The sequence below is a fragment of the Amphiura filiformis genome, chromosome 20 (genome assembly GCF_039555335.1).
Source record: "Amphiura filiformis chromosome 20, Afil_fr2py, whole genome shotgun sequence".
NCBI classification, from domain to species: Eukaryota; Metazoa; Echinodermata; class Ophiuroidea; order Amphilepidida; family Amphiuridae; genus Amphiura; species Amphiura filiformis.
Genome location: NC_092647.1, coordinates 4,114,565 through 4,133,052, shown reverse-complemented (window position 1 = coordinate 4,133,052; position 18,488 = coordinate 4,114,565). Strand labels below are relative to the sequence as shown.

The 18,488-nt window shown below is 36.4% G+C and overlaps 1 protein-coding gene across 1 annotated transcript in view; it reads left to right on the top strand.

Annotated features, from left to right (window-relative positions):
• The window catches only part of LOC140142636 (uncharacterized), a 77,258-nt gene that overhangs the window by 11,709 nt on the left and 47,061 nt on the right, over nt 1-18,488 (top strand). Inside the window, exon 3 of the mRNA XM_072164639.1 lies at nt 1,863-1,988. Coding sequence (XP_072020740.1) covers nt 1,863-1,988 — 126 coding nt within the window. The remainder of the gene's footprint in view (nt 1-1,862; nt 1,989-18,488) is intronic.

Here is an 18,488-nt window from a genome sequence, read left to right as displayed (position 1 = left end):
TGGTTTCAAATAAAAAGGAATAAAGATCTTACCATTTCAGTTACTATTGTTAGGAAATCATGTTGTGGGGGTTGTTGGAGCAGAATTATTTTATTTAAAATATAGGTTTGTTAAGGATTGTTTTCCAAGTGGACATATTATGATAATTATAACTGACAATATTGCATTCCTGGTTATTGATTTAACGGAAAGTCGCCGCGGATATCAGGTTTTAAGAGCATTTGAACTTGTTTAACATGCTTAAGCGACACAAAAGTCACGGTGTATTGGGTGTTTTTATTAACCCAATAATTTTGTATTTCAAACAAAGATGACAAGCCTATACGGGATTTTAATGATTTTGGTAAAGGTAACTGTTTTAAATAACATGTCGCTCTTCACCTGGATCATAGGTCTACTCTGCGATCGTAATAGCGCCATCTCTCTATCAGGTTCTAAGAGGCGGTAAACTGGTTTAAGCACAACAAAGGTCTCGGTTTATTTGGTGTTTTTATGAGTCCATTAATTTTGTATTTTAAACGAAGAATATAAGCACAAGATTTCATCCCGTGCATAAGTTGTAAACAATAATAAAAACAAATCCAAGCAAATTGTGGTTTTATTTCTAAGCTGGGCATACTTTAAGCAAAATAATTTCGAAGTAAATCTAGCAAGAGTGAAATTAGAAGCTTTTTACAACGTCATGCCAAATAAGTGGCCCAGCCGTAGCTGGCGCCCTAGCGCCCTAACAACGTCATGCCAAATAAGTGGCCCAGCCGTAGCTGGCGCCCTAAAAACATGTCTAAGGGTATATGAATCATTAACAAAATTAAACATTTCACACCTGAGCATATTCTATATTCATTATATTGTACACTGATACTTCCTTATGTTAACTACGGTATTATAGCATGGGGCATCAAATAGTCATTACCTAAGTCATTCAGCTCCTCTCTTTCAGAACTATCGACGATACCTATGATCTTGAACTAAGTACTTTTATGTATAAACAGTTTACCAATCAACTTCCAGAAGCATTTCAAAAATATTTTGTAAGGCAGAGTACTCTGCACAAGTACCAAACGAAAAATAATGAAGAATACCAGGTTCCTAAATCTAAAACGCTCATAAAACCTTAATACAGCGGGCCCAATTAAGTGGAATTCACTTGAGAAACATTATAAAGACTATAAGGATTTCAAAACTAAAGTGAAAGATAAATTTATTCTTAATTACATTTAGTGTTTTATCTAATTTCCTTGTACAGCTTAAAGTAATTTAATTGTGTATCGTATTATCTGTAATATAGTTAATGTAGCATTGAATTTATCAGGGTAATTTCTTGCATATTCTTGATCACAAAAAAAGCTTTTTTGGTTTATATCAGGGTATAAGAGGGGAGGTGGGTTGTGTATTGACATTTTACGGTATATTTGGTTGTTGTTGTTGTTGTTGTTGTTGTTGTTGTTGTTGTTGTTGTTGTTGTTGTTGTTGTTGCTATTTTGAAACTTTTTTAGGTTAGGACAGGGGGTTCCATCTGGCCTTCCGAGAACCTCCTCATTCAATGTATGTGTTTAATTGTTGTGCAGTTATATTTTATATTTGAATGAAATAAAGATGAATGAATAGTAGTTGGATTCCTGAATCCTTGCATCGTTTCCTTTCTGAAAATGTATACTTTTAGACACTTCTCATCATTACATTTAAATATACAATAAAAAAAAATATCTAAATTATTGACTCGACATGCTCGAGAGACGTATACAGAATAATATCAAAAGTGCCAAAATCTGAATTTTGATGATTTTTACGATCCTCCGGATGAGCCAATCTCTGAATACTACTTTAATAATATTTTTGAATGCATCTTTCTCTCTTCGCAGGAAACATGACTGCTTTTGTGGAATCAGTATGGTCACCAACCCGTGGTTTAGACAATGGAAGGGACATGCAATGGGGTGGTGGCTCCTTGTTTGTATCCAATGCGGAAAAGAAAGATAAAAACACAGGTATATACATTGAAAATATCAAGTCAATAAATAGTTATATCGTCAGCCTGCTACGATAATTGCCTAAGTCATTTTTTGGCAATGTTAAGAACAAAGTACAAAATAGGTTTCAAGCATGCATTTAAACATATTTAATATTTAATCTTTGCACAAGAACTAATGATAACGATACAAATTAAATGTGAATAATAGGGTGAATTGGGATAAAAAAAAATTCAACTTACTCAGATTTTGAACAAAATGGTGGCAAATTGTCCGCTTAGCTGACACGAATCATAAAAAGGGGTTTTATTGGCTGGCCATATCATGATATAGGCCCGTGTTGATAGTCGACTTCCATTGCAAATATCAAGTAAAGAGTACATTTTAGATGATACCCAGCAAACACAAAAACGTTTTTAAAACGTTTTAAATAAGTTATATTTTGGGTTTTGGTTTAGGTAAAACGTTTTAATAACATTAAAATGTCGGGTTATATAAAGGTCATGAAATCGTTTTAAAACGTTTTGTATGAAAACACACTACAACTATTTTTGCAAACATTTTTGGCCAAATATTTTGTCACCACTTAAATAACATTATGTTAAAATATTTGCGCCCAGCAAACACAGAAATGTTCATAAAATGTTTTTTACAAAGCGTTTTAATAACATTTAAATGTCGGGTTATATAAAGGTCGTGAACACATTTTTAAAATGTTATTGTAAATATTCTGGGCATACATTGTTTGCAAAATATTTTTTCAACCGCAAAATAACATGCTGTTTAGAATGATTTGTACCAAGTTTTCAAAAAAAAATTTGGAATGTTATTAAAACATTTTATACCCTTTATATAACCCGACATTTAAATGTTTTCTGTAAAACATTTGTGTTTGCTGTGCAGTAAATTACCAACAAATGTTTTTTAATGTTATGAAAACGTTTTATACCATTAATGTACCCTTTATATAACCCGACATTTAAACGTTTTCTGACAACCTTTTATAACCTTTTGCGAATGATGTCGAAAACGTTTTGTGTTTGCTGGGTAAGTACTACACTGTTTCTTGATTCCTATGTCAAGACAAACAATTTGCCACTAATTTTGGCAAAATTGGAGCAAGTTGAATTTTTTACCCCTGTACAACAAAAATTGTGTTGTTTTTACCCAAAAAATTACAGAATAACTCTATAACGATATGTCGTAGATAGCACAAAACTATATGCTACATTTTTGAGATCCTTGTGACCAGGCGAATAATTTGGTGTATCTGTCGTTGGAGCATTTTCAAATTTTTACCCCTGTGTGACCTTCCGTGACTTCTAACGGTCAAATCCAAATGCCTCCACATCTTAAAATCAACTTTGGATCATGCACTTCTTGTGTGGAAACTCCCATGCTTTTATCACAGAGTGTACAATTGTACCAAATTCAGGAGCTTTGCAGCTAAACTAATTATGACATCATTTCTTTTCTTTTTTATGTGCGAACATCCGGTCTGTTCTTTGCTTTTTACAGGGTCCAATAAGAAACCTTTTCATTACTTTTTACTGGTACAGTAAGGAATCGGATAGCAACGTTTGCACAGTATTTTTTGTGGAACATCAGACATATCGAATTGTATTCTGAATAAGAGGAATGTCTTTCTGATATCAAATCATTTTGAGTTTTTTAAATTGGCGATATAATACACATTTTATAGCAAATTATTAAAAGTTGATATATCTTTTTTATTTTTCATATTTAACAGTCCTCGACGTAAAATTTACAAATCTAATGATATGTACTTTTAGTGTATGTAGCTGGGAAGAAAAGCCGACGATCATTTGAAAATGTTGACCTTTCGTTATTGAAGATTATAAGGCTATATAGATTTGTGTTTATGCGGGGGTTGTCGTATATGTATCGATGTTTCTATACAAACAAGCAACGTATTTAAGAGGGCGGCTTCAAAGCTCGACCACCGGTTGACCAGCGGTGAATTGAATGCAGTTGAACCGCGTTCAATTGGTTAGAACAATAGAAACCGGCTCCAACCGACGGAACCGGCGAGCAACCGGCGGTTGAGTTTTGAAGCCGTCTCTTATGCTATATATTCTTCATCTCAGGTGGCATGAGGAAACTGGCCGTTAGACCCACTATTCCTACCATTGATCTTTCGAGATGGATACGAGAAAACACAAACAAAGAGGATTACGTCATATTCAAATTAGATGTCGAGGGTGCAGAATTCGACATACTGAAGAAGATGATGGCAGAGAGAACATTCGACTGGGTTGATAAGTATGTAAACCTATTTTGTCTTGATTCGGGGTAATATAATATATTTTCTTGATGTTTTTTTCTACTTATCAATTTGTAAGCGCTCTTTAGCAAAGTCATAGTTCATTGAATTTACAACCGTATGGCAAAACAGGCGAAAATAGTAACTTTTTGCTCAAGATTGGTTATTGCTCATTCTAATGAGCCTAGCATTTGGACAATATAAGTGTGCTCTTTCATTTAATGACGTTTTAATTTGAAAAATATTGCAAGGAAGACTTGAGGTTTTGACTTTTAAAACCTACATTTTGATCTAAATTTGTGCTGGGATAGGTCGTTTTCAGCAGATTTACCATATTCGCCTTGCTATAAACATTGAATTCCGTTATCTGACCTAATGAGAAATAGTGTTATGGGAAGTGTTAGCTTTCGTTCGATATTAGAAAAAATTCTGATTGGATGAAGGGAACTTGAGGTGTTGACAAAAACCAATCACATATGCCCATTTTCCAGCTAGAAGCTCACACAGCTATACACTCAACCGTGTAGTGTAAGCAAAGACTATGTAGAGACAATTCACTGCTTGCTTGGAAGCTCTTGGACGAAACATGGACAAAGTATGCTAAGGTGTATCGAGGTGGAAACTGTGCATAGAGGTTTAAAGAGAATCGTTTATGTATAGAAACCTTTCCATATACTGTGGCAGATGTCACATTTTAGGCTCTTTGCGTCGAGTCGGATATACGCTGCGAGTTCGGTTTTTCAACCGCCATTTTCCGCTTAAATATGTCTGTAAATGTTACAATTTTGTAAAAATGCAATGAAAATCAGGTATTTATTATTATTAGGAGTAATTTTAGTAGTAGTTTCATTATTGTTATTATCCTGCCAATAGGTACTACGGTGAGTTCCATGTTTGGCAGCCAGTATCTGGGTGGACACAGGAACAAAAAAAAGCCATGGTGAACAAGGATATCAAAAAATCTGGTAAACCTATAGTAGAATGGGCCGCTGAATACAGAGGATACAAGGACTTTGATGAGATGCACCTGATCAAGGTACTCGATGTCTTTCCTAAAAGAATGTAATTTCAACCATAAAAGCAACAGCAGCAGCAGAGAGGGAGGGGGAGGTGTCCCCTCTTTTCTCCCTTCCTTCTTGTCTTGTCATTTATTTTGCCAACTAAAGAAGTAAAAGGATCCTGAACAGTGGCGTACCGTGGCCGCCCCAACCCCGGGGGCTGAAGAAGAAACAATTTTGCTGCCCCTTCCTTAACAGCCCGAAAAGTTGACCCAAAAAAAAGCAACCTTTTTCAATTTTTTTTTTGCATTTTCCATTTTTTTGCGCCCTTTTTTCTTTGCTAATTCGTTTTGCCGCCCCTTCGTTTTTGCCGCCCCTGTTTTTGCCGCCCCTTCTTCTTCCGCCGCCCCTTCGTTTTTGACGCCCCTACTTTGACCCCGGGGGGGCTGGCGCCCCAAAGCCCCCCCCCCCCCAAAAAAATACGCGCATGCTGAACAGAGCTTCCAGAGCTGCTTTCCATTTGAAATCCATGACCCATAATGGGCTATTCCAGTTGAAATCCATACACCGACTATGGAATACTGAATATCTTCCACAGAGGGAGTGTAAATTTTAAATGGGGTTACCTGAAGTGGTGACTCCATATCCGTTGTGGAAGATTAAGGTCATGTCTTCAACAGGGGAAGTATGAATTTCAACATGCAACAGCGTAATAATTCCACTGGGCTGGATGACACGACCTAGAATAGTTTGTTTTTGTTGTTTTGTTTTGTTCTGTTCTGTTCTGTTTATTTTTATTTTTTATTTCCGATGTTTATTATATTTTTGTCTCCGTGATGATGACTTGATGAACGCGGCGGCGGTATAACCGGGCGCCATATTGTTAATTTTGCACCTTCAAACCATATCAAAAGTTAGGTATTTATAGTAGGAAATTTTCTTTCGCGAAGGCACCATGTCAACAATGCCTAGAAAAGTTGCTTTTTGCCTTGTTAAAAGTACGTAATTTTTCGCCATTTTGTGCTATTCCTTTTCTCCGATCGGCACCAGATAAATCGGCCTTCCTTTTACGCGCTATTAACCAATCAAGGATCGTAGGAAATTTGATTGACAGTGACGTCAGACGCGATAAATTCTTTTTATCTCTGTCTTGGACAATACATAAGGGAGATTTTGCTGACGACAACCGGTACTAGTACTGGTACTGCTGCGCGCGTTCTTGCGGTGCACATTTGATTGTCTCGGAGAAGTTGGCGGACAATTATTCTATTTTACAAAAAATCGCTAAAAAGCTATGTTATTTTGTTGTTGTTGAAAGATTAATGTGTAATTAATTCTTAGTAAAACTATATGTGTGTGTTAATAATGTAAGTTTTGAAAGTTTCGAGCATTTCAAACTTATTTTGTTCGAGTTAAAGTTGGGTAAAAAATCCACATTCTACATTGGATTTCAAAATCTTCACAAGTTTTGAGACATCATATTTTGGCCCCGGATTTTGGCAACTCGGTAACTCGCATGTAAGCATGACCTTGATGACCCAATCCTATTCTGATTGTGAATAATCATGGCATAATTTACCAGTGAATGTCACTCTTACTTTTGAGTTGGCTTACAAGTAAGTCCCGTGTTGACACACGCTCGCTTGTAGCATAATTTAATTGCTGGCTCGCTTGTAAGTTACATTCAAAAGTAGGCTACCGTCTAAGCACACCTATCATAATAAACATTTTTCATTTTTTTCTATCAGGTACCTGGTAACACTCCTGGGCAAATCGGAGCAATTTATTCAACGTGCGGCACTACCACAAAGAAGGTTGCCATATCTATAGCTATCGGCATGAATTTAAAACGTGCGAGCAAAATTGTGTCAATTCTGGAAGCGTATAGAGTGAAAATGCCCGTCATGCTCTTTGTTTATGGAGATTTTGCCGAACTTTTTCCTGAAAAAATTAAGGCTTGGGCCAATCGATTTGATATAGGAATGCGAGAAGATGGGCCGCATCCACCTGGGCATTTTGAATTATACCGCGATCCATGGGTTCGTGAGGCACTAGTTAGTACTGAACTACGCCTACAAGAATTAGACATTCAACCAGCATTTTATTTATGTCATAATTCTACATCAAATATAGTGAAAGCAGCGTCAAGTCGAGGCCTACGGATTATAAAGCCAGCAGCTGATTTTCCACCAAGAGAAGGTATAATTTCCTTTAATGTTCACAAGCGGGATACCCGCGCGAAGACCCATTACCCCGGGGGGGGGGCACTCAACTTTGGAAGTGACGGTATGTGCCTGTCAATAGGCCCCCTCTTTTGAAGTCGACTATACCCGATGACCCCCTTTTTTTTAAAGCCATACCCGATGACCCCCCTTTTTTTTAGTTGCGGCTACCCAATGACCCCCTTTTTTTGGTTGCGGCTACCCAATGACCCCCTTTTTTCTAGAATAGCATCATCAAAATGCAACAAAAAATGCCGAAACTGTCAAATTTTGCTCAATTTTTCAAAATTATGCCGAAATTTTCAAAATTTTGCTCCATTTTTCAAAATTTTCTACCCGATGACCCTTTTTTTTAAATCTTATACTCAATGACCCCCTTTATTCAAAATATTGTACCCAATGACCCCTTTTTAATTTTGTTTGTACCCAATGACCCCCTTTTTTTAAATAACGCTTTGTACCCGATAGGCCCCTACTTCGCGACTCCGGTAGGCACATACCCGTCACTTCCAAAGTTGAGTGCGCCCCCCCCCCGGGCCCATTACCCGGCCCCACTAGCTGTGTAAACGGGAGCAATCACTAAAACAGGCAAAAACTCCATTTCAATCTATTTATTTAGATTGGATATTTCAGTCGGTCAATTTAATAGAACACTCTTCCCGCAACCACCCTTTACTCTTTTATTCATACAGTCTACTCATTAACGTATTGTATTTGCGACATTTTTGGGAAGCCAATTTGCAAACCTTATAATGGTCTAGACATATAATGCGATCATAACGAGCAGACAATTTTGCATATTTGAAAATTTCTATACTGTTTTCTATAAGCCGTATTAGGGCGTTTAATTAAAGTTACCCCATAAATGTATGCTAAAAATTGCTTCCGCTTTTAGTGCTCTTACACAGTTGTTTGCATTTAGTTAATAATGAAGCCAGTTCTATATACATCAAACAACCGTGCTTACTTATTGCACAGCCCCTAAACGTAATTGTCAGTACATCAAACATGATAATGATGGTATGGTCAGAATCTGAATACTGTGACAAAAATAAAATTACATCTAAATGATGAACGTAACCATGGTAATCCGAGATAATGCAGCAGATGCTGTTTCGTATTTTCGTGAAATTACATGTATATATTATCATGATTATTGCTAGCACGTTTCAGTTTGTTTGTTTAACAGGACCAGGTTCAAACAAAATGCTCAAGCCAGGCTAAAAAAAAACCCTATATAATTATGCTGGGCTATAGGAGAAAGAAAAGGAGATACAAATCTGAAGATAAACACAGGGAAGAAAAGACCACTCCTAACATAAGGAAGAAAAGACCACTCCTAACGATTTAGTGAACAATTTACTGTCAGCCTTTCGGTCAAGAGAAAGGAAGCTTAAAGAGGCAGCCCCGTCAGAGCAGTTCTTCTGGAGTGAACCAAACCTTCAGGGAGTGAAATGTCCTTGATCATATTAAGTAAATGTTGCCAAGCAAATGACCCAGGCGTGGTATAAACATAGGCATTAGCTAAGTCACTTGCCAATTGTCACTGATTAATTTGATAACCATGCAGGTTTGGTTCACCCCAAAGAAATGCTCTGGCGGGGCTTCCTCTTTAATCCAATCTCAACTGCCACTGAGGCTGTTACATGAGTTAAAATGAGATGAGATATTAGAGATGATTGCATCGAATACAAATTATTAAAAATTGATTTTTTTTTTTTTTCATATTTAAGTCCTCGAAGTAAAATTTCTAAATCTAATAATATGTACTTAAAATGTACAGGGTGTCCCAGAATGATACCGTGTTTGAAAAAAATATTAAAAATATATAGTCAACAGTGTATCTAATTTTAATAAGTGCAATACAATAATGCACATGTCTCCTACTTATTCTGTGACTTTCATATAAATAGCTTGACTCGTTTTGGCGTGACATTGATATTACTGGAAATGGACGAAAACTACATATGTGTAATTTACAGCGCAGAGGCATAATAACACATGAATGCTTTATCACCATCGTCCAGCCGTACTGTGCAATATATTGGAGAAATCCTACATTGTTTTATAGGAAATGCACCAAATATGGCACAGATGTAGAGCTTACAACGTTGAATAATTCTTGATATGAGATTAAGTGAAACATTTCAATATGACTTCAGATATTTAGGTTGAAAAACATACTTTTTATGTAATTTTGACCACAATTTTACCCAAAAATGTCATTATTACAGAGGATATAACTTCCTCAAGGATCCTCCGCAGTAAATTTTAATCTTTTCCGTTACGTACCTGTGGGTTTGGGATGAAACTAAAACACCGCAATAATTGTCTTCAAAACCGCCGCCATAGATAGAATGGTATAAGGTCACTCAAGCGTAACAAATCCTTTATAATCGTTAGATATCGACATTTTAGTATAAATATACCTTTGTGCTGAACGGTTAGTAAGTTTACAAGTTTTCAAAATAGGTTGTTTTGTCAAAATTCACCATTTGTACGCATTATCCTGTAACTTCTATTAGAAATGTCCAATTTGCTCTTCATACCTAGAAAAATTCAACTTTCCCGGTATAAATCATTCTGGGACACCCTGTATGTAGCTGGGAGGAAAAGCCGACGATCATTTGAAAATTATGACCTTTCGTATTGAAGATACACATTTTTTCCCAAAAATACCTAAATTTTTATCATTAGATTTATAAATTTTATTTCGAGGACTGTTAAATGTCAAAAATATCCATTTTTAATAATTTGTCATAAAATTTGTATTATATCGCGAATTTCAAAAATATCAAAATTATTGATATCAGAAGGACATTCTTCGTATTCAGAATGCAATTCGATGATGTGCTCTCAGGACCCACAAAAAATACTGTGGAAAGGTGGGTGACCGACCCTTTTAAAAGCTTTTAAAAATTAGCACTCTCACGCGGGAGGATGTTTTAAAGTAGTTATCTGGACCATAACAAAATCACTGTTATTTCCTTCTTTCGTTTCAGGGACTACGTTACAGTTTGACAACTATTACAAATTCAGAGACGTTGAGCGTGTTCCAAAAGCGTTGCGTATACTAAATGACAGGTTAGAACACACAAATGGAGGTGTTCTGACATTAGACACGGATTTACCAGATACACGTATGAACATTGTATTCTTGTTGGATTTTCTAGTGGAAAAGTCTGGATATGATTTGTTGTCTGTATCGGATTGTGTGGCTTCGTTTGTGGGTGGGGAGGGGTGGGAGTATGTGGGGAGACAGATATGGTCGGGGAATACCCGCTAGTCCAAAGGACCGCTAGACCGAAGGTTTGCTAGTCCTAAGGTTCGCTAAAAAGGTTCGCTGGTCCGAAAAACAGCTTCGCTAATCCGAAGGTTCTCTAATCCGAAGGTTCGCTAGTCCGAAGGTTCCCTAGTCTTTTAATTAAAGGTTCGCTAGTCCGAATTGTTCAAACGGCTCGCTAGTCCGAATTTTAAAAAAGGTGTTCTAGTTCGAAGGTCCTGTGGTTCTTGAGTTATGTTGTAAAGAGGGCTGAAACAACAACACTTTTGTAAAACGTACATAACTCAACCAAGCAAGTTTTCAAAGTACATGATTTGTAGAATGAACTTTTGCAAAACATTAAAGTGTTATGTTTCAGTAATATATTGATTTAGATAATGTTGCTTCGACCAACAATACCCAGTCTACCCTTAAGGAGTTGAAATCAATTTCCATATCTGAATCAATTGGTATGGATAATATCCCAGCAAATCTTCTCAAAGTTGCTGCTGTTATTTCCATTTCGTTAACGCACATATGTAATCTTTCTCTAAAGACAGGCAAAGTACCAAACGAGTGGAAGGAGGCCAGATTTACTCCCGTACATAAGGGTGGCGAAAAGGATAACTTAAATAATTTCCGGTCAATTTCGGTAATTCCCATCATTTCAAAGATCCTGGAAAGATCAGTTCATGAACAATTGTACATTTATATACAGGAAAATAACATTCTCTCAAGTAATCAGTCAGGCTTTAGATCAAATCATTCGACACAAAGCACCCTTATTAATGTTACAGATCACATCCTGACTGGCATAGGAGAGAAGAAAGCTACTGGGATAGTATCTTGGTGTAGATTATTCATCCAGTTGATTAATCAAAAATATAAAAATCAAATCAAATACAGGAACTTATGTTTCGTTCACATGACGTTTCGTCCGAAACCATGAGACATCATCAGGTGACTGATTAGGTCGATTGGTCACGTGAGAGTTGTGGCGATGCTGTGGTTGAGATACGTGAAGCTGATACGTGGACGATACCTTTGTGGTGATAAGCAAAAGTGAGTCTGAACGGTTTTTTTAACAGTTGATCCTAACATTAAATTCACACAGGAAGAGTGTGAGAATAACCAGTTGCCTATGTACTGTTTGGTTCACCCCAACACCGATAATGGCCTAACCTCAACAGTATACAGAAAGCCTACTCACACGGACCATTACCTTCAATTTGGCTCTAACCACCCCCTTATTCACAAACTTGGGGTTATAAGAACCATACAGTACCTCACAGAGACCCTCATTAGCGACGAGGAGTCCAAAGCTAAGGGACTCAATCACATCCAAAAATCACTTAGCACCTGCGGTTACCCAAACTGGGTATACTTTGTATACTTAGATCAGGTAACTTCAAACCAAGTGATTTTCTTCTTCACACCATTATATAAGAAACTGAAATGAAATCTCCTTGATACAAATTTTAAGTTTCTAACAACAGGTAGAAATAATGATATCAATAATCGAGAGGTTAGGCAGGATAATAGGAAACCATGTTACCAAAAACCAAAACTAAAACTCAATATTTGAAATCCATTCCACAGCCCAACACATGTAGATACTACATGGGCATAATTGGCTCGCAAAAGAATCAAAGCCCGCCCCCTTTTATCCAGGGGGATAATTTCCGTGTTGCAAAATCCGAGATTTTGAATAAAACCCAGGAACCATCGTTTTATTATTACGATGGAAATATTAGACGAACGCTTACGCGATGTTCATAACACAGTACGTACATGACGTGCGGGACGGCGATCTACACAACAATGGATCGTAAAGTAACACGACCGAAGGAGTGATACGTATTGGCGACATTGGCGCCGTTAGTAAATTCCAATTTTCTTTGCTTTGCCTTTGTTCGGCTCAAAATTAAAAGGAGATATATCTGACAGTAAAAGCTAACATTATGGCAAAGAAATACTAATCTATTTTGTATGAAAATGTTATTACAATAATTGTTTTACCTCTGCTGTTACATTGAATGCTTACATATAGGATTGATGAAAAATAAAGATTGATTGTTTGAAATGTTATATATAAATTGTATGAAATAGCACTCATTCTAATGTACTATTTTATACAAACACACTCTCTTAAATTGCCCGAAGTTCAATCTTTTAACGATTAAAGATTGGAATCAATCTAAATAAATTGAAAAATAAATTGAAATGTTTTTTGGTTTGACACTTTTTGCACACTGATTTCACTATCCAATCATGTGTTACTCCTAATGGCAGGAGTGTGGAATGAGATTTCAAACTTTTTTGTCCTTAACGGGTTAGGCCATTTTTAATCGACTTTCGAAAAGTTTTTTGATACATTCATTGATTTCTCAAAAAGTAAAAATCGCAGTTTAACAAATAACGGTTCAAATGAAAGCCATTATTGGGGGCTAATTGTTGTATCACTATGAAAGGCCTGACACCAATATAAACACTTATTTCGGTGACCCAAGTTCATGGTCATTTCTGCTCACGCACTTTTTTACAGATGGCCTAGAATTTCATATTTCGGTTTCAGCGATTGCCCGAAAAAGGTGGTATGTTTTTGAAAAGCGTTTCCGCTTGGAATGTAGATAGTTGTTGTTTCTATTACTGTTCGCGATTTTAATTTATGCACTTTTTAGCCGACAATTTTCAATGCATTTTACATAATAGAAATGTCGCTGGCATAAATACCGATATTTTTAACAGTATCGTTTTTTTAAACCAAAATATCATAAAAAGAGTTCCCAATACTTTTATGAAACCATAGATACCAAATCGGACTGCAGGTGATGAACAGATTTTGAACTAGAATTAAAAGAACCAGCGTAGGCCTTCTCAAAATGTACTTTCTTTAAATATCGAGTTGTTTAATTTTGGACTGCTTTTTCCTTGTTTTTATAACAAGAAAATGCTTTACATACCCCAAACTTCTCACATAGTCTTGGCTAAGTGTCCGTTACTGGTTGATATTATTAGAATTAAACGATTTTCATGATTAACTTACTTTTACCGCAATGTTTTCCCTCGCAATGTTCAAATATATCCCCAAAATGGCGTTGCTTTCAGTCTCACATTAATGACAAGGTTATCCCAAGATGTGTGAGAGTTTCTGACACTATATTCACGGGTATTCTATAGCTATTCAAACATATACAAATTTGGCTGGTTTGCGATAAGCTATACCATTTTCACCCTGATGTGGTAGACTGGATCCTTCAGTTTTTCAACAACTACGCACGGTCATCGGGTTGTGCTGTTGGTGAATAAGGCAACGTGACGGATTGTGGGTAAATAAAAGACGCCGTCATTAGAGGCCAGAAGGATTCAGGCTACTGATATGGCAGTGACATCAGCACTGTATGAATTTCATTACACTCCCTAGCGTTCGATCAAAGCGCTGATGCAGGCGGCGGATGACATGATCGAGCCGGCAACTCGTGAAACCGCCCGGCCGTATGGCATTTTCCATATACTCGGTTAGTTTTGTGGGGTTCATTATCGAACCCCAACGGTTTTAGCTTGTATTTATATTATTTATCAACATAGGCCTATTTGTTTGTGATATTTCAAGCGTTTTAAAATTTCAAAATAATCCCATTCAATTACACGGTTGACGATGAAAATTTACTGAATTTAGGGACTGCACGTCATACACCACCTGCGCTGATGTACACTCGCACACGCTTAAAGACGCCGCATAGATGCGCGAGCGAAACAGCTGCTTCGACGTGTTGACGTCACTGCCACATCGGGGTGAAAACTGGTATAGGTCAGGCTTCCTCAAACAGGTTTGTTGAAGCGCCACATGAAATAAAAGACTGAAAAGCGCCACTCAATGGCTGCGAAGCAGCTTTCGCGGTGCTTTAGCACGGCCGGGGGAGTCAGAGGGGTGCCCCCCTGTGAAGTTATCGTGGGTTTTTAAGTTGAGGTGCAAATGACGCCATTTGGTGCAATATTTTGCACTATTTTAGCCTGTCTTTACACGGAGAACATGGGAATTTATTTATTTATTTATTTATTTATTTATTTATTTTAAATCTAAACGGCGCCTCGCGCCACTCGGGAAGCCACGCTATTTGCGGACCCCTGGTATAGGTAATAGATGACTATGAAAACTTTCCGCATACCGAATATGGGTTTAGCCCATATTTATTTGCCTTTAGGCCCTAGGATTTATTTTTAGAAAAGAAAGCCTAAGACTGGAGCCTAATCAATTGAGAAGGGAATGGATTTTGTCACAATAATATCAAAATTAATATCGTCCATAACAAGAAGGAATGCATCACGATTTGATATCCAGCTATAGTATTTTAATTGATTTACACTGAACATGAAGCTATAATATCTCTACTATATAGCTTCATGCACTGGACATTTGCAGACCGACCTTCTCCATGTAGCGAGTACCACATTAGATTGTGTTTACAAGAAATATATAATAAGCGCCACTTCCACGAAATGTCCTATATGCCAGCAACTTTGATGATAATATATTATCTACAACATCACACCTGTTTTTCAAGAACTCTCTTTTATCTATTCACCTCAAAGAAAGGATTAGAATTATTATAATAGAATCCCTGACCTGATGCAACGCATTTTTAATGAGTTGCTGAGGGACCAGAAATCTTTATGGTCAATGAACAACGTATGACCACTACACAGGTCAATGGCCTTATTGTGTTCTGGCGGGTTATTTAAAAGCACAGTCCCTGAATTTTTCCAGACAAGGAACAATAGGAACAAATTGCCTGGCAATGGGGTCACATATAATCCCAGTCTATAGTGTGATCAGAACATTATAGGCAGGTAATCATTATAGTATAATCAGTACGAAAAGTCCAATGCGATTTTTAATGTATTTTAAAAAATTCAAAGAACCACTTTTTAGCGGGAATTTTTGCAAGTTACACAGCTGAAGTTGTAAAATGGTTGAAATACTACAATATTACGGCGTAAACAAGAATATGTTTGTTTGGTCTTTGTTCCTATAGCCACATCCCTTAATTCGGGACATCAAAAGATTGAAAAACAATGCAAACCAAGTTTGGTGGTTATAGCATGTAATTTAAGGGATTTTTTTAAAGATTTTCATAAAAGTATCTCTAATAACCCCTATCCTTTAACCCTATCTGCTTCTTGTTGCCAAGTTTGGTCAAAATCGGTGTAAGCGATGGCACTAGTAGCATTTTAAAGATCTACTGAAGTAGAAAGAAGAAAGATCTGTGTATGACGTAATTTGCCCGCAATAGTGAAATGCTTATTTTGTTCGTTCAACAGAACTAAACCAAATACACATCACATCATAGTAGTGTCTATACGGATTGATTGCAAGATTCTATTGAACAGGCTCTAACAGACTGATACACTATTGTCTGTCCAAATAACTTAGACACCCGGTTTTTAGGATATATTTCGAAAAGTTTTCACTTTGGCAAAAAGTCATGAAAGAAAAGTTGCTAAACACGGTCAGACCTAACAGAAATTATTAGTAAAGCGATGAAAAAATATTCTTCCTTGTCTACTTTTATTCAATTTTGACCGATTTACAGCAAGATATCTGGGTCCAGCCGAATATTCCTAATGACTTGAAACTTTTGACGGGATAATCTATTTACAGTAAGGGGTGTTTGAACATTGTAGTCATGCATATTGATCAGTGATGACACCCTTTTTCTTTGATCCTTTTACTAATTCACAATAATGGCGGTCTACTCAAATGCATTCAACAAAAGCATGTTTGCAATCACCGCGAGAGGTCGTCTCACACGCATAACAAATACACAACGATCAAATAGGTTGATGACAATATTTGATTGAATGGACTGTGGATTTCGGTGAAAGACACCGGTTGAAATCCTTTGTTTGGAGCCAATCAATAATTTCATGCACAACCTCTATAACTCAAAGATGTCACAGTTGGTGCATTATAACAAATGATTGGGCAAGTTACTGTGCGTCTGGAGTGTATTGTGAATTATACTCCTCACCAATAACATCAGAACATTCATAGGGCATACAATTTGTATTTTCTTGGAATTGGGCCAAGTCAAAAGCATGCACAGAACAAGATTCAAATACCGCGCCGAATTGTTGTAATTGGTTGAGGGTATTGTTATTTCACTCCAGAAAATTGATTTCAATTCTATTCAAATTCAATTCTTTCTACACCTGGAGTCTTGCTATTGAATTCCAATTCAATCCACCTTGCTTTACAATTAATTCAATTCAATTCCAATTCAATTTTTCAATTTCAAAATCATTTCATTTCAATTCCAATCCAATGCAGTGAAAGTAACAGCTAATCAATTTCAATTCAATTCTGAGCATTCATTTCAATTCCAATTCAATTCCAATTCCAATACAGTTGCAGTTTGTGTTAATTGACCAAAGGCACACTGCACAAACTGTGTCTAGAGACTTTTTTGTCCTCGATTTGTAAACACATGTAAAATCTAAACACAAATGTCAAACTTCAAAACATCAAGTGTTTTTAAACACAAGGAATCAAAATGTTAAGCATTTAGACATGTTTATTTTCTAAACTTAAGGTGTGTGGTACCATCGATAATGGAACCCTGTCCCCACACCCACACTGACCTCAAAGATGTAAAAAATCAAGGTTTTGATACCATTAGATAGCCCTACTTGTCTCCTGCTCCTCCTAAGATTTGGCACCCAAAATCCTTGTACTTTTGAAAAAGTGTGAAAAAACCTGTCAAAGATATAAGCATTTTCTTTAAGGAGGTACTACACCCTTCGATAAATTTGTGACTATTTTTGCACTTTTCTCAAAACTAATAACACACTGGTAACAAAAGTTATGTATATTATATAAGGGGCAAGGAATCCAATTACTACACTGGAATTTCAGTGACCCAAGACAAGCGGTTTGTTATTTATGATAAGAAATGAGGTACCGCTAGGATGTACCTCATTTCCTATCATATAATGAACCGCTTGTCTTGAGTCACTGAAATTTCAGTATAGTAATTGGATTCCTTGCCCCAATAATATACATAGCTTTTGTTACCAGTGTGTTTTTAGTTTTTTAGAAAAATACATAAATAGTCACAAATTTACCACAGGGGTGTAGTACCCCCTTAATGGTTTTCTCACAATTTGTTCAAATTGTACAATGACTTGAGCATAAAAATTAGGAACTTGAGAAAAATAGGCGCTTTATGATCAGTGCCAAAAGTTTGAGATCTTTGGCATGTTGTGGGGATCTCATACTCACATTATCGATCATATCAAGCAATTTAAAACATTGGAAATGCTAAGAATCAATTTGTATCATATTAGAAGATATTAGTGTCTTTATTAACATAGAACCTATATTTTTTCCATGTGACAAGAGAGACAGTAGATATTCTTTTAAAGAAAGATTAAGAAGAACTCTAAAAAAGTCTCAGAAAGTGCTATACCTGTGTATGAGAAATGATATCATACTTAATTTTCTTCAATATAAATTATGTGTATTTTATGCTATCATTTTTAAATGAAATCTTTCCAGAATACTTAGCTGCAATATGTTTTGTAACACTATTGATGCTAAATTTTTAATGTGTGTCTCTTGTGTGAATAGACTTGGAAGTGTCAGAATTCAGAATGAGGGAAGGGCACTTTTACAGGTGGAATGATCTGGAATCACAGACATCTGCTTGTGAATTGAAATGCTGAATTGAAATCAAAGCAGAATTTCATTTC